This window comes from Siniperca chuatsi, linkage group LG21 (genome assembly GCF_020085105.1).
Source record: "Siniperca chuatsi isolate FFG_IHB_CAS linkage group LG21, ASM2008510v1, whole genome shotgun sequence".
In the NCBI taxonomy this organism is placed as follows: Eukaryota; Metazoa; Chordata; class Actinopteri; order Centrarchiformes; family Sinipercidae; genus Siniperca; species Siniperca chuatsi.
The window spans coordinates 12714628-12741547 of NC_058062.1; the positions used below are offsets into that span (position 1 = coordinate 12714628).

General features: G+C 42.6%; 1 protein-coding gene across 3 annotated transcripts; it reads right to left on the bottom strand.

Annotated features, from left to right (window-relative positions):
- Positions 1–81: 81 nt before the first annotated feature.
- Positions 82–25202, bottom strand: LOC122868810 (dynein axonemal assembly factor 5-like). 3 transcript variants are annotated; one of them, XM_044181128.1, is made up of 13 exons: positions 24628–25201; positions 23508–23692; positions 23200–23324; positions 22491–22609; positions 20299–20531; positions 19718–19942; positions 15186–15329; positions 13422–13590; positions 10227–10374; positions 6894–7044; positions 5075–5231; positions 4530–4721; positions 82–716 (listed from the first exon to the last, which is right to left on the bottom strand). In XM_044181128.1, the coding sequence occupies exons 1-13, from the start codon at positions 25163–25165 to the stop codon at positions 562–564; spliced, it is 2541 nt and encodes an 846-aa protein (XP_044037063.1). In that variant the 5' UTR covers positions 25166–25201; the 3' UTR covers positions 82–561. The 3 variants fall into 3 exon arrangements, with proteins under 3 accessions (XP_044037063.1, XP_044037065.1, XP_044037064.1); XM_044181129.1 differs by having other exon boundaries at positions 579–716; positions 4459–4721; positions 24628–25202; XM_044181130.1 differs by lacking the exon at positions 19718–19942.
- Between the last annotated feature and the right edge of the window lie 1718 nt (positions 25203–26920).

Sequence of the window (26920 nt, forward strand, 5' to 3'; positions counted from 1 at the left end):
TCTCAATAGTTAAGTCTTTTTTTAAATTATTTTTTTAAACTTTTTTTTTATTTTTTAATTTATTCTTTTTTTTACACAAAATGAAACACACACTTTTATTTTGAAGACAAAATCACATGACCCAGCTTCTCTCAGACTCAGCACCATGTGGAGGCTGGTGGTGCTGAGAGTCTGGGTGCAGGAATGCACAAAGAGATCTCAAAGAGTGTGTTACTAAAACATCTAAACAACCACCGTGCATCAAAAATCTATTTGTTTCCATTAAAACCAAACATCAGAACCAAAGGAACACAATAAAAGGAACAAATGCAGAAAAACTGTTCTTGAATAGTAAAGGAGACATACTACATTAAAAGGCATATTGAACAGTTCACCTAAAAATGTCAGTCTTCAACTCAACTACATGAGGGTCAAAACTCCACTGAATTCAAGTTTGAGTTTCATTTTAAGGAGAATAAGTCCTTAAGTGAAAAATACTCCATCATATTATTATCAGCACGCTGTTAGAAGTTGTTCATCAAAAGGTGAGAAAGTTTTTTGAATTAAGGCACAAACTTCATGTCACTCAGGACAGTCTGCTGTAGTCTCCGTGGGCAGTGAGCTGATGTGCTGGAGTAGCTGGTCGCAGTACAGAGGACTCCGCTGTTTGTCTCTCACTGCCTCCGCCTCCCTCTTCAGAAGGGCCGGGTGGACTGAGCTGCCTTTCTTCAGGATCTCTGGACAGACACAAAGAGAAACAAAACAGACAGGAGTCAGCACTCAGGATATGAGATGAAAAACAGCAGAAATACTCAACATTCTGTACCAAAAATATAATATCCTCCACGCAAAACTGTATAACTGCAGTTTAAAAGCACACAAAAGTATCAAAATCAACTGTTTACTAGTGTTCTATATTCAATAGTTTGACTTAAAGGAATAGTTTGACATTCTCGGAAATACACTCCACTGGTTGCCTAGCAACCTCAGGATGACCCCAGGAAGTGACGGCCAAGAAATAGTCTGGCACATAATCCCCATTGCAGACCCCAACATGCTGTTTTTACATGTCGGTTTTTGCACGGATTAATATTAACATGTTAATTAGTGAAGTTTAGAGGTGCTGGTTGGTGGATTTGGTTACCTTTGGACAGAGTCAGGTTAGCTGTTTCCCCCTGCTTCCAGTCTTTATGCTAAGCTATGTTAGCTGGCTGTTGGCTATAGCTGCATATTTACTGCACAGATATGCAGTTGCAGTGATAAACTACACTACATCAACTCTGCTACTCAAATACTATAAGTGCCCTTTCCTTCCACTGGGAGGCGATAATGCTCTATTAAAATCTTTCCCTCCCATCATTCCCACACCTACTGCTGATTTTCAGAGGTATATTGAATTACTTGAATTGCTGTCAATGGGTAAATGCTTCGGAAACCACAATGCAAAAGTGCTGTTCCAGTGGTGACATGCTGTCACTCTGGATGAGTTAGCTCATGTAAACTCATCATCTGATACCCGCCTTTGTTCTTCAAGGAGATCGAGGGGATTTTTAGCTTTTGTGTATATTGTACTCAGCTAGTGTGGAGGTAGGGTGGGGGAGTGGGACTTTGAATTAAAAGGAGAACAATGATGACTTGTGAGACGTGATTTACACCCGTGCCAACAGTCTGTGTGATTGAGCAGGTAGCAGCCACGCTGCCAGGACGCTGGGATTATCAGGGTGGAGGACTGGAAGAGTGAGAGAAGGAGGGATGAGAGGTGCTGTCCGTCATGCTGTCAGGACATGCTGCAGACATCAAGCCACTTTGCAGATATGCGTTTGAAATCCAAGAAGCATAAGAATGGGATCAACTATTAGAGGAACAAAGAGAGGAAGAAAGAGAGTGGGGAGGGGGGAAAAAAGGACACTTCAAACAGAGCCATGCATGAGAGGGAGGAATGCTTCCACATTTGTGGCGCAGGCAGTTATAGGTGCTGTCAGATACAGACGATCACTCAGGAAGATGTGAGGTCATCTCATTTCACAAAGAGACTCCGAGCGTATCTACTGTACTTCATAGGGATCACAGTTTGAAGAACTGGGCTATGCATGGCTCATATTTATATCTTTAGACTGTATGGGCCAGATATGCTGACACACTCTCTGAGGCTGATAAACAATTCTAATGCATTACAGACACTTTGAGACTTGATATTAAATATATTGATAAAGAAGTATCAATTCTATCCATTGCCCTCCCTCAACAATATAAACTTAGATAATCAGTTTTGATGGTTATAACTTGATGACTAAGGTACACCATATGTTAGCCTGGTAACAGCCAATTATGTTTAAAGGATAGGGCTAGCAATATTCTATATTTCTGTTGTCAACAAATCCAATGAAAAGATCAAAAACAACGATGCGTCTCTCAAAACTTTGACTTCCTCTCTCTGCCTGTCTGTGGCTCTCAGGCCCAAATCTATTTGCTCCTACTGAAGATGTAAATCTTTAAAAACAGGTCAAAAATATATAGTTAAATTTTTCAACTATACTTGGGATCGACACAAAGTAAACTACAGAGCACGTGTTCATCGTAATGAAGTAACATGTCACCCAGTGCAACTATGTGGCTCTCTTTTTTTAAGTGTTTAGACGACAATGGTGGTCTATGGCACAGAGGAATAAGATATATCAGGCTTTGGCTAACAGACAATACTTATTATAGTACTTAGTAGGATCAATTCAATGTTGGTTTTGGTCTTTTCATGGGATTTGCTGACAATAAGAAAAATATAAAATATCACCAGACTTAACTAGTATCTGTTTTGGTGCGTAACTAATCGCCAGAGTGTGAGTTAAATCTTTTTGTAAATCACTATTGCATATCCAGCATAGGTTGAGACAGCAAAGAAACTGTCAAAAATGATCCCTTTCATGTTTAAATTGGAGCATACAGAATTACAGTATCGTTTTTCAAAGCAAATCCTTAAAATACACACGTACAACACACAAAATCGCTCAACTACAAGAAATATAGACATACAGTATGTGGGTGAAGGTTGGTTCATAAAGTTGATTTACACGTGTTATTCTGCTGTCTGCAGTCAATGTTACAGACACTTGATAACCAATGGCAACAACAAAAATGCTTATTGTCCTTGGAAGGCCTTCAAAAGCTGTCTTGCAGGGCTAGAATTCATGGTATGGAAGCTATTGCTGCATCTGGTGAGTGTGTGAATGCCTTCTCCTCTTTTTTTTTGCCCTCTTTCCTTTTATGTCTAGCTGTATGAAGATGAGAGATCCTGCAGCGAGGCCTCAGGATCCAGTGCTGATGCCTTTGCTTGCTGGCAAAGGCATCAGCACTCACCTGCGTCCTGTCAGAAGTAATGACAGCTAACATCCATGAGAGTGGGAGAGAGTGAAAGTCCAGAGGAGCTGAGCCTCGGTTACACACTTCACGAAAAGCTGCTCAGACTTTCCACTGATACATCAACATAACACAGCCGTGAAGCTGCGGGCTGTCACAGCAAACACTGGGTAGGTACGAGAGGAGGAAGTTAAGACGGACAGATAAAAGATGGAGGGATTAAGCGGGACGGGTGTGAGGGCAGATGTGGAAAGGTGTTGAGGGGAAGGGGTGCCCATGTGGTTGTCATTAGGTGGAACCATTCTGTGTTGGAGGGATATCGCGGGTGGAGAGGCGGAGATTTGCCACACAAACAGCCCAGTTGTACTGGCAGGGGAGTTATACAGATATTAGGGCTCACATATCAACCTGTGAAGTGTCTCTCGCAGGTGGGTGCTTATCCATATCTGGATCTTGTGTTTCAACTCTTGAGGGCCACCTCCAGCCCAGCCCCTAATGGCTCACTTTGGCAGGGGGAATTGCTCGAGCTGTGATGAATTGAGTGTAAAACAAGGATAAAGGAGAGCTTTTAAAATAAAGGACAGGGGGAATCTGCTGGCAGCGTGCCAGGCAATAACTTAGTGTTTGATAGAGGATACCCCTAACTCCTCTCGGACACAGCAGGCTGGGTCTGCAGCTCATAAACTCTGCTTTCATCGTCACCTCACATTCACCATCTTTACTATCTGTATCAGCCGAATATGTTTATCAGACAATCAAGGTCATTAGGTCCATATAATCATTTCAAGTCATATACAGTATATACACATAAGGATGTTTCATAATATGTATCCCATTATGTTATCTTCATAATCCCTCCTCATTCTTTTCAGCATTGGTATACAGGACTGTCAACATTGCATTAAAGGCCAACTAGAAAAAAGTTAGCTATATTTTACAGAGTTATGGTTGTGATTAATAGTCAGGACTCAACGAGAGTTGAGGGAAAAGCTAGGGTACATTCCACATGGAGTAAATCTTTAATATTTTTGTCCACTTTTCTAGGATCCAGACTACTAATTCATTTTTGAACCCACCTTCAACAAAGCATTATCGGGACATATGCACACCCTCCTGTTAAGCCCTCACCATCAACAAGCTATCAACAGTCCATCCTCATCTCTGAGGTTGCTGGTTCAAACACCCGAACCCAGTCTCACCGAGCACTTGGTCCTGCACCGAGCTGTCTGGGTCGTCCAGGTGCAGGAGGAGCTGCTGGAAGAGGAGCTGCAGATGAGGGGCGCAGAGCTCAGGGTTGTAGTCTTTGGTCAGACTGGACAGCCACAGCCCAAGGGCCTGCAGAGCGACACTGCGCACCTCCTCGCTGCCGTCATCCAGATGCTTCAGCAGCTCTGTGGAGAAAGGACACCCACATACAAACAAAAAATGTATTCACAGGATTAGAAGAAAAAGAAGAAGAAAGATTTTGCTGTTAAGTGGGCTAGTTGCTTGATTTTATAGTGTGTAGTTTAGCTAAGAGAATCAAAATTAATTCACTACACTTTTGGCATCTGACAACATTTACTTTCAGTGAAAGCAGACATTGCAAATTAAGTAAATGTTTCCCCAACAGCGAGTATGCCACTATTCTTTGATCATGTTAGGTGCGTAAACTGTGACGTGCAATTATACAGAATTAATTACAAAGCGTACAGTTTCATTGTGCAGTGTGACTAAATGTAGTGCATTAATTTTCGCCATTTACCGGGGTAGATCTTGTTGAGGGCCTCAGGGTGCAGACTGGTTCCTATGAGTTTGAGTATGGTGGACAGAGACCGACAAGCCAACAGTCTGCTCATCCGAGAGTCTTCTTCCAGAGCAGACAACACCAGGGGACTCAGCTTCTCCTCCAGACACAGCAGCTGCATGCAGGAAATAAATGTTCAAAAAATGACAAGCTCAAAGTCTGCCCACATGTTTAATATAATTTAAACTCAATAAAGGAGACACTTGTCTCCCGTTTACAAAAAAAGATTTTAAAAAGATGTTTTATGTGAAAAGTTTCTCATTTTCTCATGTAGATTTCCACAATGGTAAAGGTAAAGGTACTCCTCTATTAGAGGCTATAAACTTGCAACATGCTGGAGTGGCTGCTTTGAGGCTGTACAGTCATGACCACTTACAATGTGTGACAAATGTCTGATGAAAGTGACAACACATCCCCAGGAAAGCTTAAAGAACAGTTTCCATACTTTTCTTCAATTATTTGTGTTGAATTGTGTTTTTTATTTTTATTTTATAAAGTGAAATATCACCTGAAGCATGACAGATTCACATCAGGTCTGGATCAGTTTGTACAGACACACGGGCATGTAGCCCAACATCAGACGTCCAGTGAAGACCGATGTTTTCATCACACCAACAGATGAGAAACAGAGGAAATGGACAAACAAGGTGAGGCTGAGCGCTCCGAGCCACAGGCCAGGAGGTAATGGCTAAAACCTCTGTCACGCTGTCTGTTTGCTATCGAAACCGCAAAGGCAATATAGTGAAAAAAAAAAAAAAGGAGTGAGGGGAGAGGGAGGGAAGGAGACAGAAAGAGGAGGAAAATTTGGCAGAGAAGTGATCCGGCATTACATCAGTGTCAATCTGAGGGTGCCAAGTGTAACTGGAGCTGCTAATTGTTTTCACAGGGAGTAAAGAGGAAACAATGTCCTTCTAAATGAAAGGCTGTTTGATTTGCCCGTGGAAATACACACATAACCTTCTGTTGTTATACCCGTCAGGACATGTTTATTTCATCTCAACTGTTACCTAATTTTGAACCCAAACTCCAAATGTAACACGGTCCTATTTAGTCACCACTTTTCCAGGTTTTCTATTCTTGTGAGGACCTTTGGGTGCCATTAGATAGTAAAAGCTTAATCGCACACCTACACCCACACACCGACACCCATGCTCACATTGTCCCTTAGCTGTTTGCTTTGCCTTGTGGTTAAAGACGTGTGATAGAAGAGGTGTGTGAGCCGGTTTCAACTGGTCACTCTGCACACGCAAGGGCAAACACAGCCAGATGTGCGTGTGTGTCTGTGACTGGGCACATGCTCCGACAGGCAGGTGCAAGGGCATGTCCTGGTGATAGTTCCTACCTATAACAAGGGCCCAGAACAGTGGAAGCATTGTTCCTCAGGGACAAAGGTATGTGAACCCGCTTGCCCCCACGTACACCTGCTACCTGACGTGGCCAACTCTTTCAGCCAAGGAGAGAAAGATGGCGGATGATGTATTTTCCTAAATGGCCAAGTGGGACCATCTATTTTGATGTGAAATGGACAAAACAGAGAATTTGAAGTAAATGTCTACTCCTGATGGATTAAAAGAATGCACTACCACATCTTTTCCTTTACAGCTGAGTCAATAAAAAGTGTTTCTGCAGATTGGAGATTAGGAGTACGTACTACTGGAGTCCTTATGGTTACATCTATTTCCACCTGTGCAAAGGGACCCATGTGTGTCATATGTGCCTTTGCGCAGGCAGATGTATTTGTAGATGACATCTCTGCAGCATTTATGTGTGAGTGTACCTGTCCAGGCGTGATGGCCCCTCCATGCAGCAGGGCCAGCAGACAGCTGAGGGCTGAGGTGCGAACGGCAGCAGCAGTACGGCCTGCGTGCCACACCAGGTTAGGAAGCAAGACGTCACACAGGAACTTCTCTGACTTGTCACGGAAATGCCTGGAAGGAGACGGAGAGTAAAAATATGGAGACAGAACAGGAGCAGAGACAGACATTTCTATGCTTAATGTAGGAGGCCATTGGCATTTATATATGTTTAACAACTAGCAAGCAATAGCGCCCATTTTGAGGACAAGTGTCAAGGACACAAGTGAATGATGATGGGTGTTGGGAATGAAACTGCAACACAATGGCTATGAAGCAGTCATTTTCCCACACTTGTTCTAAGGCAGAGGGGGTGGGGTGGGGGCAGTGTAGGGGAAGCAGGAGGCAAGGAGTACAACATCTGGGTGTCCTCCTTTCCCCTTCTCCCTCTCTTTTCCACGCTGGCTTTGGCCCTCTGACATCCTCTCACACACCACCAGAGTCTGCACTGGCCTTCTGCTCCAAAACCAACTCCAACAACTCTGGTAGCTGCTTCTAGCCTCTGGCTGTTCAGATGGTCTCACAATAAACTTGTGACACTCATGACATTTGATAAAATGTGTGGTAATGTTTCAGTGCCAGTAGAGGGAGACAGTGTGCCACTCATACAGCCAGGACTGAGCTGCTGCGTTAGCTCAGTCTCTTCATCTTGACAGGTGTTGAAAGCTCATCATGAATGACGCCAGGAGATGGAAAGATGTGTTTCCACATTACAGGGATGAGGTCCAAAGGAAAGAAGAGTTGGACTTTACCTTTCACTTGTATGTCTGTGCACACACACTCAAATTGCCAGGAAATTTTGCCTGTACACCCCATGGGTCTCTACACATTGGAGCTCTCTCTCATAGCACAACATAGCAGAAAATCTACGTCTACTTCGTCAAGTGGGACTGGGCAGTAATTCAATAATATCGATTATCAGATTTCAGTAAAATCGTTTTATGAGCTTATCATGTACTTGTCAAACAATAATTAAAGTTTGTGTTTGACAAATACTGAGAATTTGGTCTCATGTATTTGTTGGAACACAGTTAATTCCTTTGAACATCAGTTTGATTATTTCATGGATGATTTTACATACATTTGCCATATCATATATAATGAGTTTGGAAAACATCCATACTATTGATGTGATAATGATTTCAACTACGTTGTCCAGTCCTTTCTTAAGTCTTAAAATCTTTCTCTTAAAACTGATGAAAGAATGTGCTAATACGTTGAAGTGAAATTGTAGGCTGAACTTTCAAAAATTTTCTAGAATATGTTACTGAATACAGGGTCATTTTTGGCATGTGTACAATTGGATCTGCTTAATTTTGTCTTGTTTCATGTTACTGTCAGGCCTTATAGAAAATGAGGCAAGGCTAACCTGAGGCAAGGTAAACCACATTTGGAATAAGAGGAAGATCCCACCCCAATAGCAGTTTTATCTTTTCTTGTTTTATGTCTTGAAAGCTGAAATTGCCTTTCACAGTTCACATATGCATGAAAACACACACTTATATCTCGCTTGTAAGTGGCACATGATTTCAGCCTGCCACATCTAGGGAAAAAAGGATGAACTTTCATTTCTCACACATCACCTTCTACTTAAATTTCACATCCAGCTATTTAATCACAGCACACAAATCCACATGAAGCAATGATATTGTGTGTGTGGATGAAAGGCACTTACATGTACACAAACTTACTTTCCCTTTCTGCTTGTTCTGTAGCAGAGCTGTCATTATGTCATTTTGGTTGTACAACAAAGAGAAGAGGTTTTCTCTATGACTATCATTGTCCTCTTGATGACATATAGCATGTTTGTGCGTGTGTGTGTGGGCTACAATCTGCTGAGCAAAGACATACATACTGTAAGTTAAGCATTTGTTTGAAACCGTTTGAAGGTGTAACATGATTTCTGTCTCCTGATGGTCCTGTGATTACGGAGATATATCTGAGGAATGAGAGAAGCAGTTAGCAGCACAGGTGGCCGCACTGGGAGTGGGGAAGAGACAGAGGCTTCTTTTGTCTAATCTGCACATTTATGGATAAAATAATCTGATGAAAGCTGAAAGCAAAGTTCGAATTTCCACATTTTTGGCAAAGGTGGCAGAATGTTTTGGCTTAAGAACACTTCCTTTTGTTTATGTAACATTTTTCACTGATATAGGATATGATTTTGTCTTGTATTCTTTACACTACTGCCAGGCTCAGGCCAAAAACACTTTCAACATCTCAACACACGAAGATTACCAGTCTATTCCTCATATTAACCAATGGAAACACCTACTAACCTTTATGGACCTTTTGGCTGTAGGGCTAGGGTTAGTTATACGCTGCACAGATGTGTCCATGGCAACCCCATGGACAAGGTCTGTCTGTCTGATCGACAGCAGCAGCTGCTATGATTGCTGGAACCCAGAGAGGGCCTCAGACTTAATGCATTCCCTCAGATTAGAGCCCTGAGCCTGGACTGAAGGCTGCACAGCTGAGGGCTCGGAGGAGACCCTGGAGGGTGAGGGGGGCCACAGAGAACCCACAAACAGGAGCTCCTCTCTGGGTGTCAGACATCCCTCCTATACTTCCTCATTCATCAGTTAATAACCATTCAAAGGTGTTACTAAATCACTGAGGAGCGATTCAGACACCGTGTGCCTTTTGTTTTCTTCAGGCATGCTGGGAAGTGATTAACTAATTTGAGTTAGTGTAACTGATACTCCCAAAAGAGACCATGTTAATTCAAATGGGATTCCTTGTGGTGAGTTTGAAATGGTGTATCATGTAATGGTTTACCATTTCTGAAATATGATAAACTGTATCACACCTGCAACTTACCGTTATCATATGACCCTACCTGAATAAACTACAAGTTCTAAAGAAGCTGATGGAGTTATAATGATCTCATGGAAATACACTATTGTGTTTTTGTGTGTGTGTTTCTAATAATGGTCCCTTGTGAACATGGTACTAAGATTAATGTGAGACTAAAAACATGAGCTGTGTTAATAATGATGGCTTGGAAAACTCAAACCAATTGGCCGAGTTTAAAGCTCAATGTAACATCATGCGGTGATAAAATGGTGGAAAATTAACCTGCAGTTTAGCTGTTGTGTGTCTTTGTTGTTCAGCATAAAACATACAATAACTTATCTTTAACAGAAACAATTCCTTCCCAAGTTTGTTTCATAAGAGAACTTGCTCTGTGTGTGTGTGTGTGTGTGTGTGTGTGTGTATTGCGATGTGAATGTGTGTATAGTATGTGTCCCTCTCACCCCTGGGAATCCAGTGTGTTGGCTGCATCCAGTAGCAATTTAGCAAGCATTGTGAAGATGCTCATCCTCATCTCTGTGTCTCTGTCTGGTTGGAGGCAGCCGCAAAGCAGAGGCATCAACTGGCTCACAAACTCCCCGATCACTGGACCTACAACACACACGATTTAAAAAAAAAAAAAAAAGATTTTTTGGAGGCATTTTGTGCCTTTATTGGACAGCAAATATGGGGAGAAAAGGGGGAATTAAATGCAACAAAGGCCCCCGGCCTGAATCAAACCAGGAATGCTGCGTTTATGCCCCGACTATATTGCAATATGATAATGCTGTGATTTAACCTAATGTGTTCAAAGCTACACAATAAAAATCTTCAGTGTCACCTCAGCAGTGGACCTGGATTCTTTGTTTGAAGTCTTCCTAACTATGCCACATTGTTGGGTCAACAGTCAAATGACAAAGTAATTCTGTAACTACTCATTTTCAGCCTAACCACGAAATACTTAACCTATCCTTGAAAACTCTAGTGTTCCCTTTTCAGAAAGAAGACACTTTTCACATTTATGCATTTTCTTAATTCTTCTTCATCAGGACCAACTGTGAAATGGTAAAGAAGAAAAGGACATTTTTTTTTTTTTTTTAATGTTAGCACTGACCAGAAGGCTTGAGTTATTGAGACCTCAGTGGACTGGTGAGACAGTGACACAGAGCTCTGAGAAAATGAGACATAAAAAAGGTCTTTGTGTGACAGAGTGTGTCTATTACCGGAAAAAAAATAAAATCTCACAGTGCAAGTGTTCCAAGTTACTCATGACCACACACACACACACACACACACACACACACACACACACACACACACACACACACACACACCAACAGTCTGACTACATGTTTAGAGAGCTATATATAGTAATCTGTGTGTGTGTGTAATGAGTGATAAGTGTCCATGCCGTGTTTGGACTCATGAATTGTACAGACATGAGAGGAGACAGAGGAAATCCTGAGACTGCCCTAGGGTGGTGGCCAACGTGATAAAGAGATATGGAAAAACAGAGAGGGAGACCTATTTCATCCAATGGGAATGTGTGAATCAAAGGGTGTGTAACTTAACTAGAGGTGTTAGAGGAGAAGTCTGCAGGTTGCTGCACACCGACTACGGATATAACAAGGCAGGGATAGGAAATTTCACTACACTAATAGACACATGCAGACAAACAAACCTCATTACTGCTGACATGTATCCTGTCCTTGAGCAAGGCACTAAATTCCTAGCATAGAGAGAGAGGGAGATTGCTCAAGTTTACACACAATGGATCAGACATTCTCATACCAGCTGAAGAACAAAAGACTGAGGAGGATATGAGAGGGCAATAATTATTCCTGTCTCCAACAAACACAGATGGAGTGTGAGAAGAGCTGATGAGCAAGCAAAATGACCAGTTCTCAGTTGTCAAATTAGCTACCGTCAATTGTTCAGCAGAGGGCTGATTTCCCTGAATCATGTGCACATCAAACAAAGCAGCCACACGCTGTCTGTTCGACTGCCCATAATAAAGTCATCGGGTCCTGTTAATAGACCAAAGATCACATCTGCAAGAATGGAACCTATGGAAGCTTAGAGCAGCATTCAATAAGCGCAAAAAAAACACACACACACACACACACACACACAGCTTCAAAGTAGCCTTGATCCAGGCGAAGGTCAAGAGCAGGCGGCTGTGGTGCTGTTTGATGTAGGGACCTGCATGGGGATCATTGAGTGGACTGGTCAGTTAGCCGTGGGAGTGTGTGTGAGAGTCTCTGTGCGTGGGGGGATTAGAGGGGTACCCAGCTGCCCAGTCAATTAGAAAGAGAGGGGAGAGAGGGAGGGAGAAAGAGATGGAGATGAAAGTGTGGCACATGGAGGATTATATGGTATAGATGGAGGTAAAGTGAAGTCTCAGCACCAAATGCAGGGTCACAGCTTTTTAACCCACTGCACCACACACACATTCTTGTACTTCTATCTTTGTGAGGACCATCATTGACATAATGCATTCCCTAGCCCCTTACTCTAACCTTTACCATCACAATTAAATGCCTAACCTTAACCCTTACCCTAACCATAACTTAATTCTAACCTAACCCATAACCTTCAAGCCCTTTGAAGTCGTGAAGACCGGCCAAAATATTCTCACTTTGTAGAAATGTCCTCACTCTGTAGGGTAAAAACCATGTTTCAGTCCTCACTATGTAGCAAGTACACACACACACACACACACACACACACACACACACACACACACACACACACACACACACAAAGACTAGCCCCTCTAGACAAGTCTGAGACACACTGGCTGACTGACAAACAGAGGGAGAGACGGGAATTTACAAAAGTCAGGAAGCCAACTGGTGCTAATGACAGCCCTGTCTTTTTCTGTGTGGGTGTGTTTGACCACGAGCCTCTCTGCTTGGGTAACAGAAAATAATAAAAAAATTCTTCCACTGTGTTTCTGTAGTGAAGGTCATTGATGGGCATCCATCTTGGACAACAACAATGGAACAGCATGCATCTATTGGGGTATATTGTCAAGCCATAAATCATACAGATTTTAACCTTAAACGTTGCGTCATTTGACAGCCCTCATATCTATCAAGGGGTACTGACAATTGCTCCGACCACCATTGACACATACATATCCAACTTTTAATGCCTACGTAGCTCTCAGGAGCCCTGGTTTTTGTTGCTTTCACACGTGCAGTTACTAGAAAATGGGTAATTACAAATGGCTAATTTATTTCAATAAACTATTTGGATCCCTTGTACAACAGAGAATCTGTGCTGCTGCTTTGACAGCTGCCGGTTTTGATGTGCTTCAATGAAGATGATGGATCATGTGTGAACAGGACAAACAGCTTGACGCTTAAACTATGATGTAAAATGTGTCTGAACAAGTTGAGGTAAGAATGGCGTCACAAACCACTCCATGAAATGTAATGTTTAATAAAACAGGATATAGATTATTAGTCACCACCAACTTGCTGGGGTGAAATGGACCCAAAGAGCATGTTCCGACTGATGACTGATGTAGTCTCATCATTAACAGGTCATTTGACAGGCCAATTTCTCAAAACCTTACTGTTTCTTTGACCATTATTGTGTCTCTATACGTGCATTTGGCAATGCCTTGTGCACATTTAGGCTTCACTTCTCACCTGATTGTATGACTATGATATGCAGCTGGAGTCTCTGAGGGGAGTAACTAGACCAGGTGTTGACAGAGGCAGACAGCCAGTCCAGCAGTTGGCCCATATGTTGTCTATAGAGCTCCATCACTGAGTCCAGGCCCTGCACCTTACACAAGAACTGTACACTCTGCAAGGCCTGAGGGAGAGAGGGATAGGTGGAACAAAATTATGTCAACACATTTTAAACTTGCGATGTTTACATAAAATCTTATAGAATTTAGACCAAAAAAAGACAAAGAGACAGTGAAGTTTGGGTGGGAGAAAAGCTTGAATAAGAGTTGATGAGAAAAAGTGATAATAGAGCAGGGGGTATGGTGTTTAAGTTCAACAATTATAGCTGTTTTTTTGTAATTTCAGGAATTCTTCAGGTCACGCTCACATTGGAGCCACAAAACCATCATGTGAAACCATGGCAAGAACAACAATGCAGACATGACAAGGTCTTACACACAAAACCACTTAGAAAGAAAAACCCTGACAGATACACAGGATGTCACAAAGGCACAGGAACCGACAGAAACACACACACGCACGCACAAAAACATGCACACACACCAATAAAGCTGAGCTGGGAGGAAAAGGCAGGAATGAGAGATAGGAGAATAAATAATTAGCTGACTCTATGGGGCAGAGGAACCGACCTTAAGGCCACTTCATAGTTCCCTTCATAGTCCCTCAGGGATGGACAGGGGCAGAGACAATGTCTGAGTCACTGATCGGCCCCTTCAGAGGAGAGCTAGACAACCCTGAGCTGTCGACTGATGGGAAAGACGTGCCCCTTTTCTGGGAAAACAAGTAATGCTTTTCCTCTGGATCCGGGAATGCCCGAGGCCATTCTCACCCTCCCTCTCTTTTTCTTAATCCATTCCTTCTCATCTCTTCTCTAACACTGCTCCCTGTCTGGACACTGATGCAGTCAGACGTAAACACACACACACACACACACACACACACACACACACACACACACACACACACACACACACACACACACACACACACACACACACACACACACACACACACACACACACACACACACACACACACACACACACACACACACACAGTGGTGGCCCGTGTGGTGTCTGGTAAGCATCGGTGCCAATCCCTTCCTGCTCCTCTCCCTGTCATTAGCCTCCTATGGCGACGAACAGTTAGGCGACACACTGTCCTCAGATACTGTTGGCTTCACTTGCCACTTTTCCTCTTTGTCCCTTTGCATTTGGAGGCTGACCACAACATGGAAGCTTGCGTATCCTTTGGCTGTTGTGACCTGAGGAGGCGTTATGGAGCCACAAACAGGGTTGGGTCGGTGACACACACCTGCTAAGAAACACAACTCATCTCTCCCTATCTGTTTTTTCTCTATTTTTATCTGTCTCTCTTTTTCTCCACCTTTCACCCGCCTCCTTTCACCGGGGCTGGATTTAAAGTTCCACTCCAAAGGTGCAATTTCAGCTCCTCTGGCTAAGTGGGTAATTATACTGTTGGCCATGCCCACTTTGAACTCGTACAAATGCTCACATTCCTCAAATAGCTTTCTTGCTTCATTAAACCTGCTTACCTTTCTAATAAAAAAAAAGTATGGAAAAAAAAAAAAAGTGCCATTTCAAAGTACAACTCACAACACAGGTGAGGTGAAATGCTGGTTTGCCCACGTGGAACAAAGTGATGGCAGAGCTGCAGAGAGGATGTCTTTAGAATTGCATCTTCATACTGTTTTCTCACCTTTTCATTGAGATGTGGCTCAGTGGAGAGGCTCTGGATGGTGACCAGCACCTGCAGCAGCTGCAGGCTGACTGAGCCACAGTCTGACTCACACTGATGCAGCAACACATCCACGCAGGCCAACAACTGCTCCAAGTACATAACCTGGGGAAAATGGAGAAGTATTATAAGATCGTCTTGTTTGGTTCATAGCAGATGTGAGTCCTGTGAGAAGGATTCGCCTTGAATGTTCGCCCTTCTTTACCGATGAACCCCATTGCACTTCAGTCCTCACAATCCCCTTATTCCGCCCTGCTGTCATTCCCTCTCCATTTTCTCTTCCACAGCACACCATCTCCTTAATCTACTATTAAGTAACTCTGGTGGAAATTTTGCTTTTTAACCAAATAACTGGCTCCTCATCACAAGTAACCACACAGGCACTCTGTCTCTTATTTTACACAAAAAATAACCGTGAGTGATTGACAAGATACCATAACTCAGAGTGAGAACTTTCCATCTTCAGCCAGTGTTGTGGTGAGCTCATGTTTAGACAAAGACCTGCGGCTCAGACTAATTTCTATGTCGTCACTGGGATCATGGCCTTTTTCCTGTTTTCTCGCAGCCTGTCATTAGGGCTGGATTGGGGCTGGAAGGTGTAAAAGTGTGTGTGTGTGTGTGTATGTGTATGTGTGTGTGCGCGCGCGCGAGTGAGTCAGTCAGTGAGTGAGAGAGTGTGTTTTTGTATGTGGAGGGTTGAGAGCCGGCAAAGTGCCCTCCAGGTGTTTGCTTTGGTCTGGTGATGAGGAGTTAGGTGGTGAGGAGGACTCAAGTGTGTGTGAGCGCGAAAATACTCAATGAAACCTCCTCATATGCCCCCTCACTCAAAACACTCACCCACTTGAGCTTGACTGACAAATACCAGAGCTCTATCACTAGGGGGCGCACTATCTTTTCACAAATTTGAGTAGCTATTGCACAGCACATCTTGGAATTAATCTGGAAAGAATACAAGTGTTAAGCCAAGTAAAGTGTTAAAAAAAAGCCAGGGCTTGTGAGGAGGAAGGAGAGCTAAAGGACTTCCAGTCTGCAAGACACATGAAAAAATGTTTTTATTTTGCAATAGAGTGTTGAGCACAGACTTGAAAAAAGCTTGTTACACGCATCTTGAGTCCAGGGTGTTAGTTAAGTGTGTAAACACATTTTCCGGAGGCAGTCTGAGGCTAAACTAAACTTCCATGCTGCCCTGAACAACCACGACTTGCCCTCATTTCTTCAGCTGACTAGACTCAAAACAGTTTACCCACTGCGCTGTGTCATTAATAGGGGAAATCCTTGCCTATGACCAAGCCATTAACTGGCACGTAAACACAGCAGGACCTCCAGGGAGGCAGTAGTGGAAATAACGTGACAAACAGTGGCAGATACACACATTAGCGTACAGATACCCACACATGTTATACATGCACAGAAAACAACGATTAGGGGTGGCTGAGAGAGAGAAAGAGGGAGAGTGAAAAAAGTGGTGCGGTGTAATGACTAGGTGGACACCTGGATCCAGGTGAGATACACCTGGTTTCATTGGCCTGGGCACGCTGCAGGGGCCTCGTTACACAGCGTGTGTGCATCTGTCCACCACTGGATACATCAATTACACACACACACACACACGACTCCACTTTTAGGAGCCACACCAGGCTATGGGATTCCTATCCAGTGGGGAGCCCACCCCCCATAGCTACTGATGTTACTATGGCAACAGGAAAACAAACACTGGCGGTGCATGGGATGCCGACCCTTTGCAGTCAGGTAAAGTTTGCTATCCTGCCTTTCTTCTCCTCTCTTCATCTGTCTGTTCAGCAGAGCAGTGTAGCAGTATACAGCTGTCATTCATGACATAGGGCAGGCATGCACGAAACATGCTGATGTATGGCAATATGTTTGTGTATTCAGCAGAATACTGGTCATTGTGACAAGTGCAGAAGTTTCTCCATGCACAGACAAGATGAAAAGACACAGAGCCTTCTTTTCTCCCCGCTCTCCTGCTGATCTGTTCCTCTGGATTTCACCAAGACAGCATGTTCACTGTCCCTCATCAAGACCGGTTGTAAATATGCCAGCTAATTCACTGTCAGGCCCCCTCTTTATGTCTGTCTTTCTCTCTTGGTACTATCTTTACCAATTTACTCCAGCCCTGCAGATATTGTGATGCCCCTGTCACCATGGCAAACCACAACACAAAGACACTCGGCTGTGTAAGTGTGTGTGTGTGTGTGTGTGTGTGTGTGTGTGTGTGTGTGTGTGTGGTGGTGGGGATTTGTTAATCCTCTGTGGAATACCCCTTTGAAAATAAACCTGTATGTGATTCATAAGCAAACTCCCTATATAAACTACACAAGGTACCTCAGAACACGGTGGCTTCGCTAACCACTGGCTCGCCTTTCATTTTCCCTCAAACCCTTAACATCATCTTCAGTTTATGACCATTATTTTTATTTTTCGCAGAGCATCTGTCATTTATTTTTGTAAGCTGTCTTTTCCCCCTACTGAAATAAAGAAAAGAAAACAAGGACTTGAAAGAGAGAGAGAGGTCAAGTTGTGCAGAAGTATCATATATCAGTTTCCAAATCTTCAGCATGTTCCCCAAACTCCCCACGGAGCCCTGCAGTTCCCCCTGCCTCTGTTCACTTTGAAGATTATTTATATTTCATTTCTTAACAGGCTGCATTTTGTCCAAGTCAAACTTTACTTTTTCTTTCTCTGCCTTGTGGCACATAACCCTCTCAAGTTGGATCCAAAGGCACATATCTTTAAAGTTTTTAAGATGCCGTATTTTAGTAAAATAAAAAAAGATAAAATAAAATAAAAAGGTAGCGAGTCTGATATTTCCATGTCTTAGTTGTTTGTGTGTCTGCAGGTAATTAAACCATTATCCAATACAAGTAAATCAGTCCCATATGAAGGCTCTGCGGGCTTTGGATTGAGCAACTGTGTGGCACGTGAGTGTACAATATTCTGGGTCAGCATTTCAGCACAGAAAGAAAGAGGGATGCAGGTGCTCCTGTCTCCAGTGGTGTCATTTACAGCTACACAGTGATCTGGCCCTGCTCCCTGCTATGAACCCTGCCTGTTGCCAAAGAATGTTGCAGGTGCTTTGTCTGGGTGAGCTCTTGAATCATAACAGTTTGTGCTTTGCTCTCAGAAACAGAGACAGAGAGAATGACAGAAGGAGATAGATGGAGAAACAGACAGAGAGGAAGCAGAGGTCTGCCTCCATCTGTGCGACAACGTATGACCGTCCCGTCCTGTTAGTTCTCTCTCTAGGTGACCCCGCCGGATAGCGACGAGGGAGGACAGAAGGGGGTCAGCATGTCCCTCAACAATTTATCACCAGCCTTGACCAGGCAGGCTTTGAAATTTCAGGGATTCTTTTAATGCTGTGGCTGAACCACAGTCTAGTGCCAAGACCTTACACATGGCTATAAAAAAACAAAGGCTATGTGCTGCCTTGTCTGCTCAGAGGGGTCAGAGCATCCATGTAGGGGTCACGTGAAATTAGTGGATTTTTGTTATTATTATCCCAGGAAGGAAATTCTTGCAGGCCTCACTGGGAGGGGGGAGGAGTTGTGGGTATAGGTGAGTCAGTAGTGCGGCAGGATCAGAAAATAGCTCTCTGCCAGACAACTGTTATTTTGATTCTGAAAGGGAAACATGTTTGCTACAAGAGGAAAGGAAGCGGGGAAGAGTCTGCTCCGGACTCGATTAGATTTTTCCACTGGCAGACTGTTATTTGCAGAGAAACTCAAAAGGCATTTTTTATAATTTCTGCTATGTAAAGAAAATAGTGATACTTTCAACGTTGTGGGAGCACATTTCACAGTTGCGTGTGAGCAGAGTCGTTTTGATTATAGACTTGAAATGTTAGATTTGAAAAACACCATGTGGCCGGGCTGTCACTTCAGCAGGGTCGGCATTTTAGAGAATTACTCAACAGCGAACCCACTGAACTCAAAGTGTACAGTAGTGCTATTGAAAACTCTTGAAGACTCTTCAACTAAAGCTCTTTTAAGAGATGTGGCATCTTATCACGAAACCTATTTCCATAAGGGACAAATTAGGCAAGAAATATACAGTATGACTGCTGCACTGTCACTGCCAAAAATAAGAGTGTTGAGGTACACTGGGAGAGTAGAAAATATCCTTCTATGACACTGCCAAGATCACAAGACTGGAAAAGAAAAACAGCTGGTGCACACAGATCAGGGGTAGGAAATCAAGACAGGGCAACCTATGAGGGCAGAGAAAACCTGGCAAACCTGTCATAAAAACAAGTCTGACTTTGAATATTTTAAACAGCAACTCTTTCCCCTTCCACAGTAAACTTCAGAGATGCTGCTACTCCACTGAAGCTACTCAGTTAACAACAGCAGAAGGATGTGGTTGTACTGGGCGGGAATGGGGTAGATGGCATTACTGGCAAAGATCAGTCATCCTCAGGTAAATAAGTTAAAAACAGGTCAACCACAACCAAACCTAAGCTTCTCTCTGCTGACCTGTTGATAATCCTGGCAGACGTCGGGCTGGGCCAGAGTGTTGGCAATCTGTTCAAGATGTGGTTTAAGGAGGGGCTTGGAGCAGCCTCCCAGCACCGCAGCCAGCACCATGAGAGAGGCCCAGGGGTGAGAGGAAGAGGAGGGGGTTGTCACATGATCCAGCAGCAGCTTGAGGAAGATGACAGGAGGGACAAAGGTCCCTAACAGTTTAGCAGCTTCCAGGCACTGGTTGTGAGAGGAAGAGAGTGAAGAGAGACACAGAGGCATGAGGGAGTGTAAAGGAGGATGAAAAAAATCAGGAAGTCCTTTTTTAATCTGCCACACATCAAAGATCTACAGAATCTTCCTATGTAAACAGGTGCATCCCAAGTCCTTGGGCCTTGCTCAGCTCAGTCTTGATTGAGGACAGTCACTAAAAATGCTGACTGAAAGCTCAACAGATGTGTCCTGAAATTTTTCCATCTGGTTTTGTGATATAGAAATATCACAAAACAATTAAATTCCACACCTGATCCAAAAAAGTAAATAGAGAATGATGTGTAATATCCTGCTAATCTGATGACTTGCTCTCTGGGACTCACATTGCTGACCACGTCCCTCTCTGTGTCGGTGCAGGCCCGGTAGAGGGTGGCCAGGAGAGGCTGCAGATGCTGGGTGCTGTGGTCCTCGGTGTGGAGCAGCAGCACAGAGAGCAGCTGAGAGGTCCTGACCCGTGTGGGCACCAGCCAATCGGTTATGTCGTGGGTAATGGCCGGCACCAGTCTGCCCAGGTTTCTCACCACAAGCTCCCTGCAGCCCAGCCTTGGACGCTCCACTAGAGGAGAAAATGCAGAACATTCACTTTTTTTTGTTTTTCTTTTTAAAAGGAACTCCTTTTCTCTCAGCTTGCCTTCATCTCCAAGAGATGGGCAAGTTGTTGATTTTCATTAAAAGGTATCTGAATGACATAGCAAGCACCTTGTTTGTGAATGCTCAAACTGCAAAATGTTTTCCAGCTCCATGACATCGTCTATGGTCTATGGTGGTCTTTTTATCTATCTTTTATGAGAACTTGTGGAATTGCATAATCTATATTGTAATACACTATCCGAACACTAAGAAACAGGATTTACAGAACAATAAATTTCACTGATTCTCAGGTTTTCAAATGTCTGCTAACTGGGCTGCAACTTATCACATTTTTACCTATAACTTTTTACGATTAAGATTTCCCCACAAGGGACTTGTCAGAGCAAGTGAAACACATTCTCAAATAGCCCTCTACATTTCAAATCCAGCACCCCCCCCCTCTCTGTGCCCCACCTTATTCTCCTTCTCCTATAGGCACACTAATGAGAGAGGAAGAGAGGACTAAAGGAATACAGAGATAAATCAGAGAAACACACCAGGACAAGACAAAGCATGCCCCTTTCTGGTCGTCTCTCACTGTCTGACAGTGACCTCTTCACACTGGGAGGCCCGGCAGATTTATGACGGCAAGAAAGGGAAAGACAAAGAGGGAGAGAGAGCCTCTTCCTTTCCGTTTCTGTCACTAGGCAGAGCCAGAGTTCAACCAAATTGCCAAACGTGTAGCTGTGGGACACATAGGAGCTTTAACTAAGATGCAAAGCCTAGGAACTGTAAAACACACACACACACACACACACACACACACACACACACACACACACACACACACACACACACACACACACACACACACACACACCCTATAGGGTGACCATGTTCCCTGAGGCCCCAACACTTATCTCTCCAAGCCAGTGCCTGCCCTGACAACTAAGCTGTCATACACAACATCATTTTTACTGTATGTTATAACCTTGGACAGCTGTAATAAAGAGAGCTGCTTTAATGCAGAAAGGTGTACTGACTACATTCACATTCAAAATTTACATTTGACTGGTGTGGCAGGGATTTTATTATGCATGGGGAGAGATCAGTGAAGCCAATGCAGCTGGAAACTTTGCTCTATTGTAACACTGGAATTTCATCCAAATTCTTCAATAAGATAATCTTACAGGATGTAAGGAAGGCTGAGCTGATAGCCTAAGCTTAAGCTCAAGTTCAACATACAGTTCCTTCCTTGCTGCTTTGTTGAAAAATAGCAACAATGGATGCCAATAAAAGCTTTGGGTGGCAGTAGTAATAGTATCTCTCAATGCAACCACCCCATCCTGCACTCTCTAAGCTCTCCTACAGGGATGTGTGTGTGTCGCAGCTGCAGATGTTGTTCCTCAACAGCCAGAAACAGACCTGACTTTTGTAGGATTTGTGTATGTTGCTCAGGTTGGTGGATTACATTTTAAAACCACTCTGCATCAGACATGCACTTTAAATTATATAAAACCAAACAATGACTCTAAAAGTTATTCTCTTTAAACCTATGTATCTTACAATTGGCTGGTAATTAGCTAATTAAATCTGACATATGTGGAATTATATGTAAATATTGTGGCAGCTGTGGCAGAGCAGGTAGTTCCTGATGGTTAGGCCAGTGCCTTGCATGGTAGCTTGCTGCCATTGGTGTGTGAATGGGTGAATGAGAGGCAACTTGTGAAGCGCTTGGGATAAAAGCACTATATAAATGCAGCCCATTTACCACACTGAACGTATGAAATTAGTAATTTTAAGATAAACATAGTGTATATTACTATATAATACTAGTTATTTCCCTTTAGACCACTATGTTCTTCTCTTTGCAACTGACCCAGTTCATAGTGTGATAACCAGATCAAATAACTGGGGAGAATAAACCATGCCAACTGTGACCGACCTCCTGGTGGGTAGAAGGCAGGTGGGGTGAGGAGGAAGTCCATCTTGTCCTTGATGTCTTCCTCATTCTCCTTTTCCCACTGGGCGCCTACCTGCTTCCATAAATCAGCTGCTAGACGTCTGCAGGAGGGGAGTAGAAACACAGATCATCTTCCCAATAATCAACATAGTCACTGTTGTCAATATTATGTACTGTATTTTATTGTAGATATGTATTAGGGGATGTTTTCTTTTAACATTAAACTCCCCCTTACAAAAACAAATATTTGCATTCACATCTCTCTTAGCCAGATGCATCATGCTATTACATTGGAACTCTGCCAAGAGTCCTTCTATATCCCAATGGCTTAAATATATCATGTTTTTTCTTAAACATGAGAAAATAAAATATATATTTATTCATCTATTTTGCACTCTATATTTGTACTTAAAACTATACTTGTACATTATTAATGTTACTGTCATTATTACTATTCTTGTTACTTCTATTTTGGAAATGTATGGTAATTTTGGAAAATCTGCAAAGTATACTGTCACTATTGAGATACATTGTACCCTAACCTCCACCCTTTTTGAATAAAAAGAGTTATCAAAAAAACAAACAACCTCCCCTGTGAGATATTTGTAGCGGGAGAATATATCATGTATGACATATTACTGTTTTACATTGTATTATGAAGCAAAGACTAAAGTATGACAAGTATGTCCACCTTATTTCTGGGATCTCATCAGTGATGCTGCTCAGAAGGAGTGGGATAAGTTTGTGGAAATAGGAGTATCTGTCTCTCATATGAAGTAGCCAATCACCAACAACTGCAGTCACAGCTTTTCTCACCTTAAGACAAAAAAGAGCAAGATAGAGAAAACAGAATTGAGCATGTGTCACACAAGAGGTAAAGTCTTGATTTCTTGACCCAGAGACAACGCGCTTTGATTTTGAAGACAAGCGTAGGCCCTGGAGGTGAATAATTTAATAAGCAGTGCATGTTTAAAATACAGTAGTTGTTTTAAACTGAACCTGTGGTGAGTCATCAAACAGCCTCTGTGCCAGGTGAGAGAGCACATCATCCACATTTTTCCCAGTGCCATGCTGAATGACAGCCCCGGTGGCTTCGATGACAGACGCTCGTACCCGGGAGTGCTGATGAGCAATCGTCTGCATCAGAGGCTGGACCAGACTCTCAGCCTGCATGTGGAAGTGCTCTGAAGAGAAAGAGGTGAAATGCACTTCAGTCCATTCAATTTGGGTGATTCATTGATATAATATCAAAATTGAGATAGATAGACTGAATATATCCTGGGATTTTGGTTACCTTAACTTTATGATATTGCTTAGTTTTTGTGGTTTCAAAGGGTCAATTACAGTCCTGCACTGATCACTATGAATCTTTGATTGACAAGAGTGTGTGTCATCTGACAACAACTGAATGAAATAAGGAATTCATCCAAAGTGACACACATTTGTGAATTCATCGGACTGTCCAAAAATAATAATTAAGGGTGACTGGGCCTTTGTAATCAGGACCCGTCAGATTTGGAACTTCCTGTTGAAGAATCTAAGGCAAGCCAAATTTAAAAAAAAAAAATACTAGGATCAAGATACATAATTAGTGGTGAAATGATTAGTTGATTGAAAATGTATTATCAAACAAGTGGTTTAGTCCATCTGAAATTTTACCTCATCTGGCATCTAAGAATTATTCAGATAAGAAAAGGAAACACAAAATGGTTGACCTGTCATGAATCTTTGACATTTGCAACTGGTGACAGCGGGTTAAAAGTTGATTGTTGGCAAAGGTTGGGAACCGCTGGACTAAATTATCAACGGAAAAAATAAATGACAGATTAATCGATAATAGTTGCAGCCCTAGTTGAGACAAGTGATGGAAGGCAACTGGAATTCAAACATTGCAACTTTTGGAAGATTAATGATTGATGAGAAGCAATTTTAGTGCTTCGGCACAAAAACATGTCAGTGAAATTATACAACCTCATGATTTATTCTAGCCACATATTAATGTAACTGTAGAGGTAGGCCAGGCAGCTGCGCAGTACAGGAAGCTTTTCTACAGCAAACATGTCCGCGTGCCTCGAAACCATGGCAACAGACTTTAACAACAAAAAAACTTTTCACAAACCTGGCAGACACTTTGCAAACTTTACTGTGCATTTGCAGCTTTCTCTTTTGACATCTGGGAAAGGGTCGACGATGGTTCTCTGCAGTATGTTGACCATTTCGTTCAGATACGGCGCTAAATACTTCCCGCAGACCTCCAACGTCAGAGTCAACATCTCCACGGCCGACAGCCGAAGCTCCTCCGCCGGCTCCTGGATCTCTTTCTCTCCGAGCCTCTGAGCCAGGCAGGGCATGAGATAAGGCAGCGACTCCTCAGGTTTGGGGATACAACGAATACACTCTGTTATCATCGTTATCGCGGTTTCTCTGCATCTTTCCATCGGGTCTGACAGACATTTGAGGAGAGGCTTGAGGAGGGCAGAGAAAACCTCCTGTAAGACGCTGCTGGAAAGTCCTTTATCTACAGTCTCTCTCTTGATTAGCTCAAGAGCCCTCTTTCTCGTCGACTTGTTGTCTTCGTTCAGACAGTTTAAATGTCGGGCGAGTCCTCTCAAAACTTCAGAGGCAGCATGCTCATCTCCAGTCGCCATCGCTGCCATCTTGACTGCCGTTATGGCAACCTGCAGCTGCACGACAAACAAACGGCTGCTTTACGGTAGCTTCCGATTCAAAATCTCCAACTTTATTCGCATTTACAACATTTCCTCACGCCTCAGGCAATCTCATCTTTTAAGTCTAAATGTTACCATTTGTGTTGACAAAACTGAATCGAAACTCGGTAATGTCACGCCACAAACAATACAAAATTATTTGTTTTATATAACACCTAATTATGATTCAAATGGCAATAATTATGATTTTAAAACAGTCAGCCGAACATGCTACTGAATACAACATACACACCATTATATGATTATTACGATGATTTCTCATAAAGCAGTCTCATTATCCTCTGTGACATCTAAATATGGTTGGATTACCAACTGGGCAAAGCAACCCTTAGGGGCCCCTAAAGACCAAGGTTTACAGTATGTGAAATGAAGGACCTTAAGGCAGATCCTGCATGACCAGGGGCCCTTTTACTTGTAGTGGGGCCGCAATCTAATTTTATAAAACTCTAGGTTAAAGTCTTTTATTATTTCAGTTGATGTTATGGTTAAATATGCATTTTATCAAATAAATTTGCATTTAAACTACATGACACATGGCAAACATGGGACCTGGTAGTTGGCTATTCTAGGATACAAGCACTGGTTAGTCTCTGTGGCTCAAAGTAAAATATAATCAAGATGCTGTGTGTATTCTACCGTACACAACTGCACAGAGAGTGGGAAGAACGGGGGATCAATAGGTGCCCACAGCTCATTTTGCCCTACACTTAGTCTGGCTACACAGAACTGAAGCAAAATGCAAGTTTTGTCACACACTTCAAAGTCAAAATCCACCCTAATACAAAATTTGTGCTATTTTGGTGATATTGCACAGAATATATTATCTATGAACACAGTCAACTGTTATGCTCGGCCATCAAGACTTGAATTTATCCTGTTATCCTGGGGAGATTTTAATTCTACGGTTACAGAAAATACACATGGTAGGCCCTATATTGGATTGACTCATTCAAGTGTTTCAAGACTTTAGATATATTTACAAAACCAAAAATAAATTAAGGATTCTCTATATACCAACCAAAATGTTGTTCCTGACAGTGTGGAGAAGGCTTTGAAACAACCTTTAGACTTTCATATTGGGAAATTAAATGTGGAATAAATTATATATATATGCTATATAAATTATATAGCATTTTAGCAGTTTCCTTTTAATATCTGGTATAATATATAAAATTTGACTACTTTTAAACAAATGATTCAGTATTTCTACCCAATAATTTTATTCCCGGAACTTTGTAGAGAAGGCTTTGAATTAACAGCATTTAGACTTTCATATTGGGAAATAAAATTTTGAAATGTAACAGTTGAATAAAGAAAATGTGAAAAATCCAAACAATTAAACATTTTTAGAGAGTTTCCTTATGGTGGCTGGTCAGACTTTTGTGACGGGAGAGAGAGGGTGGGTTGGGGGTGTTGGAGTCATGAAATATTTCATGACGTGTTTCTAAAATCCTGGTTATGGCCCTACGTCAAAGATGTCACTTTCAGGACTTCTCTCTAAATTACATATGCATACAGTCTATCTTCAAATATACAGATAAAAAACTGTTCAATATTACAGAAATACAACGACATTCGCCCAATTCTTTTTAGGATGGATGTTTCCTTTACAGATTTCTACCACCTGCAAATGGGCTGGCGCGTGCTCGGCGCTGCTCGCCTCGAGAGAGCGCCGCTGCAGTC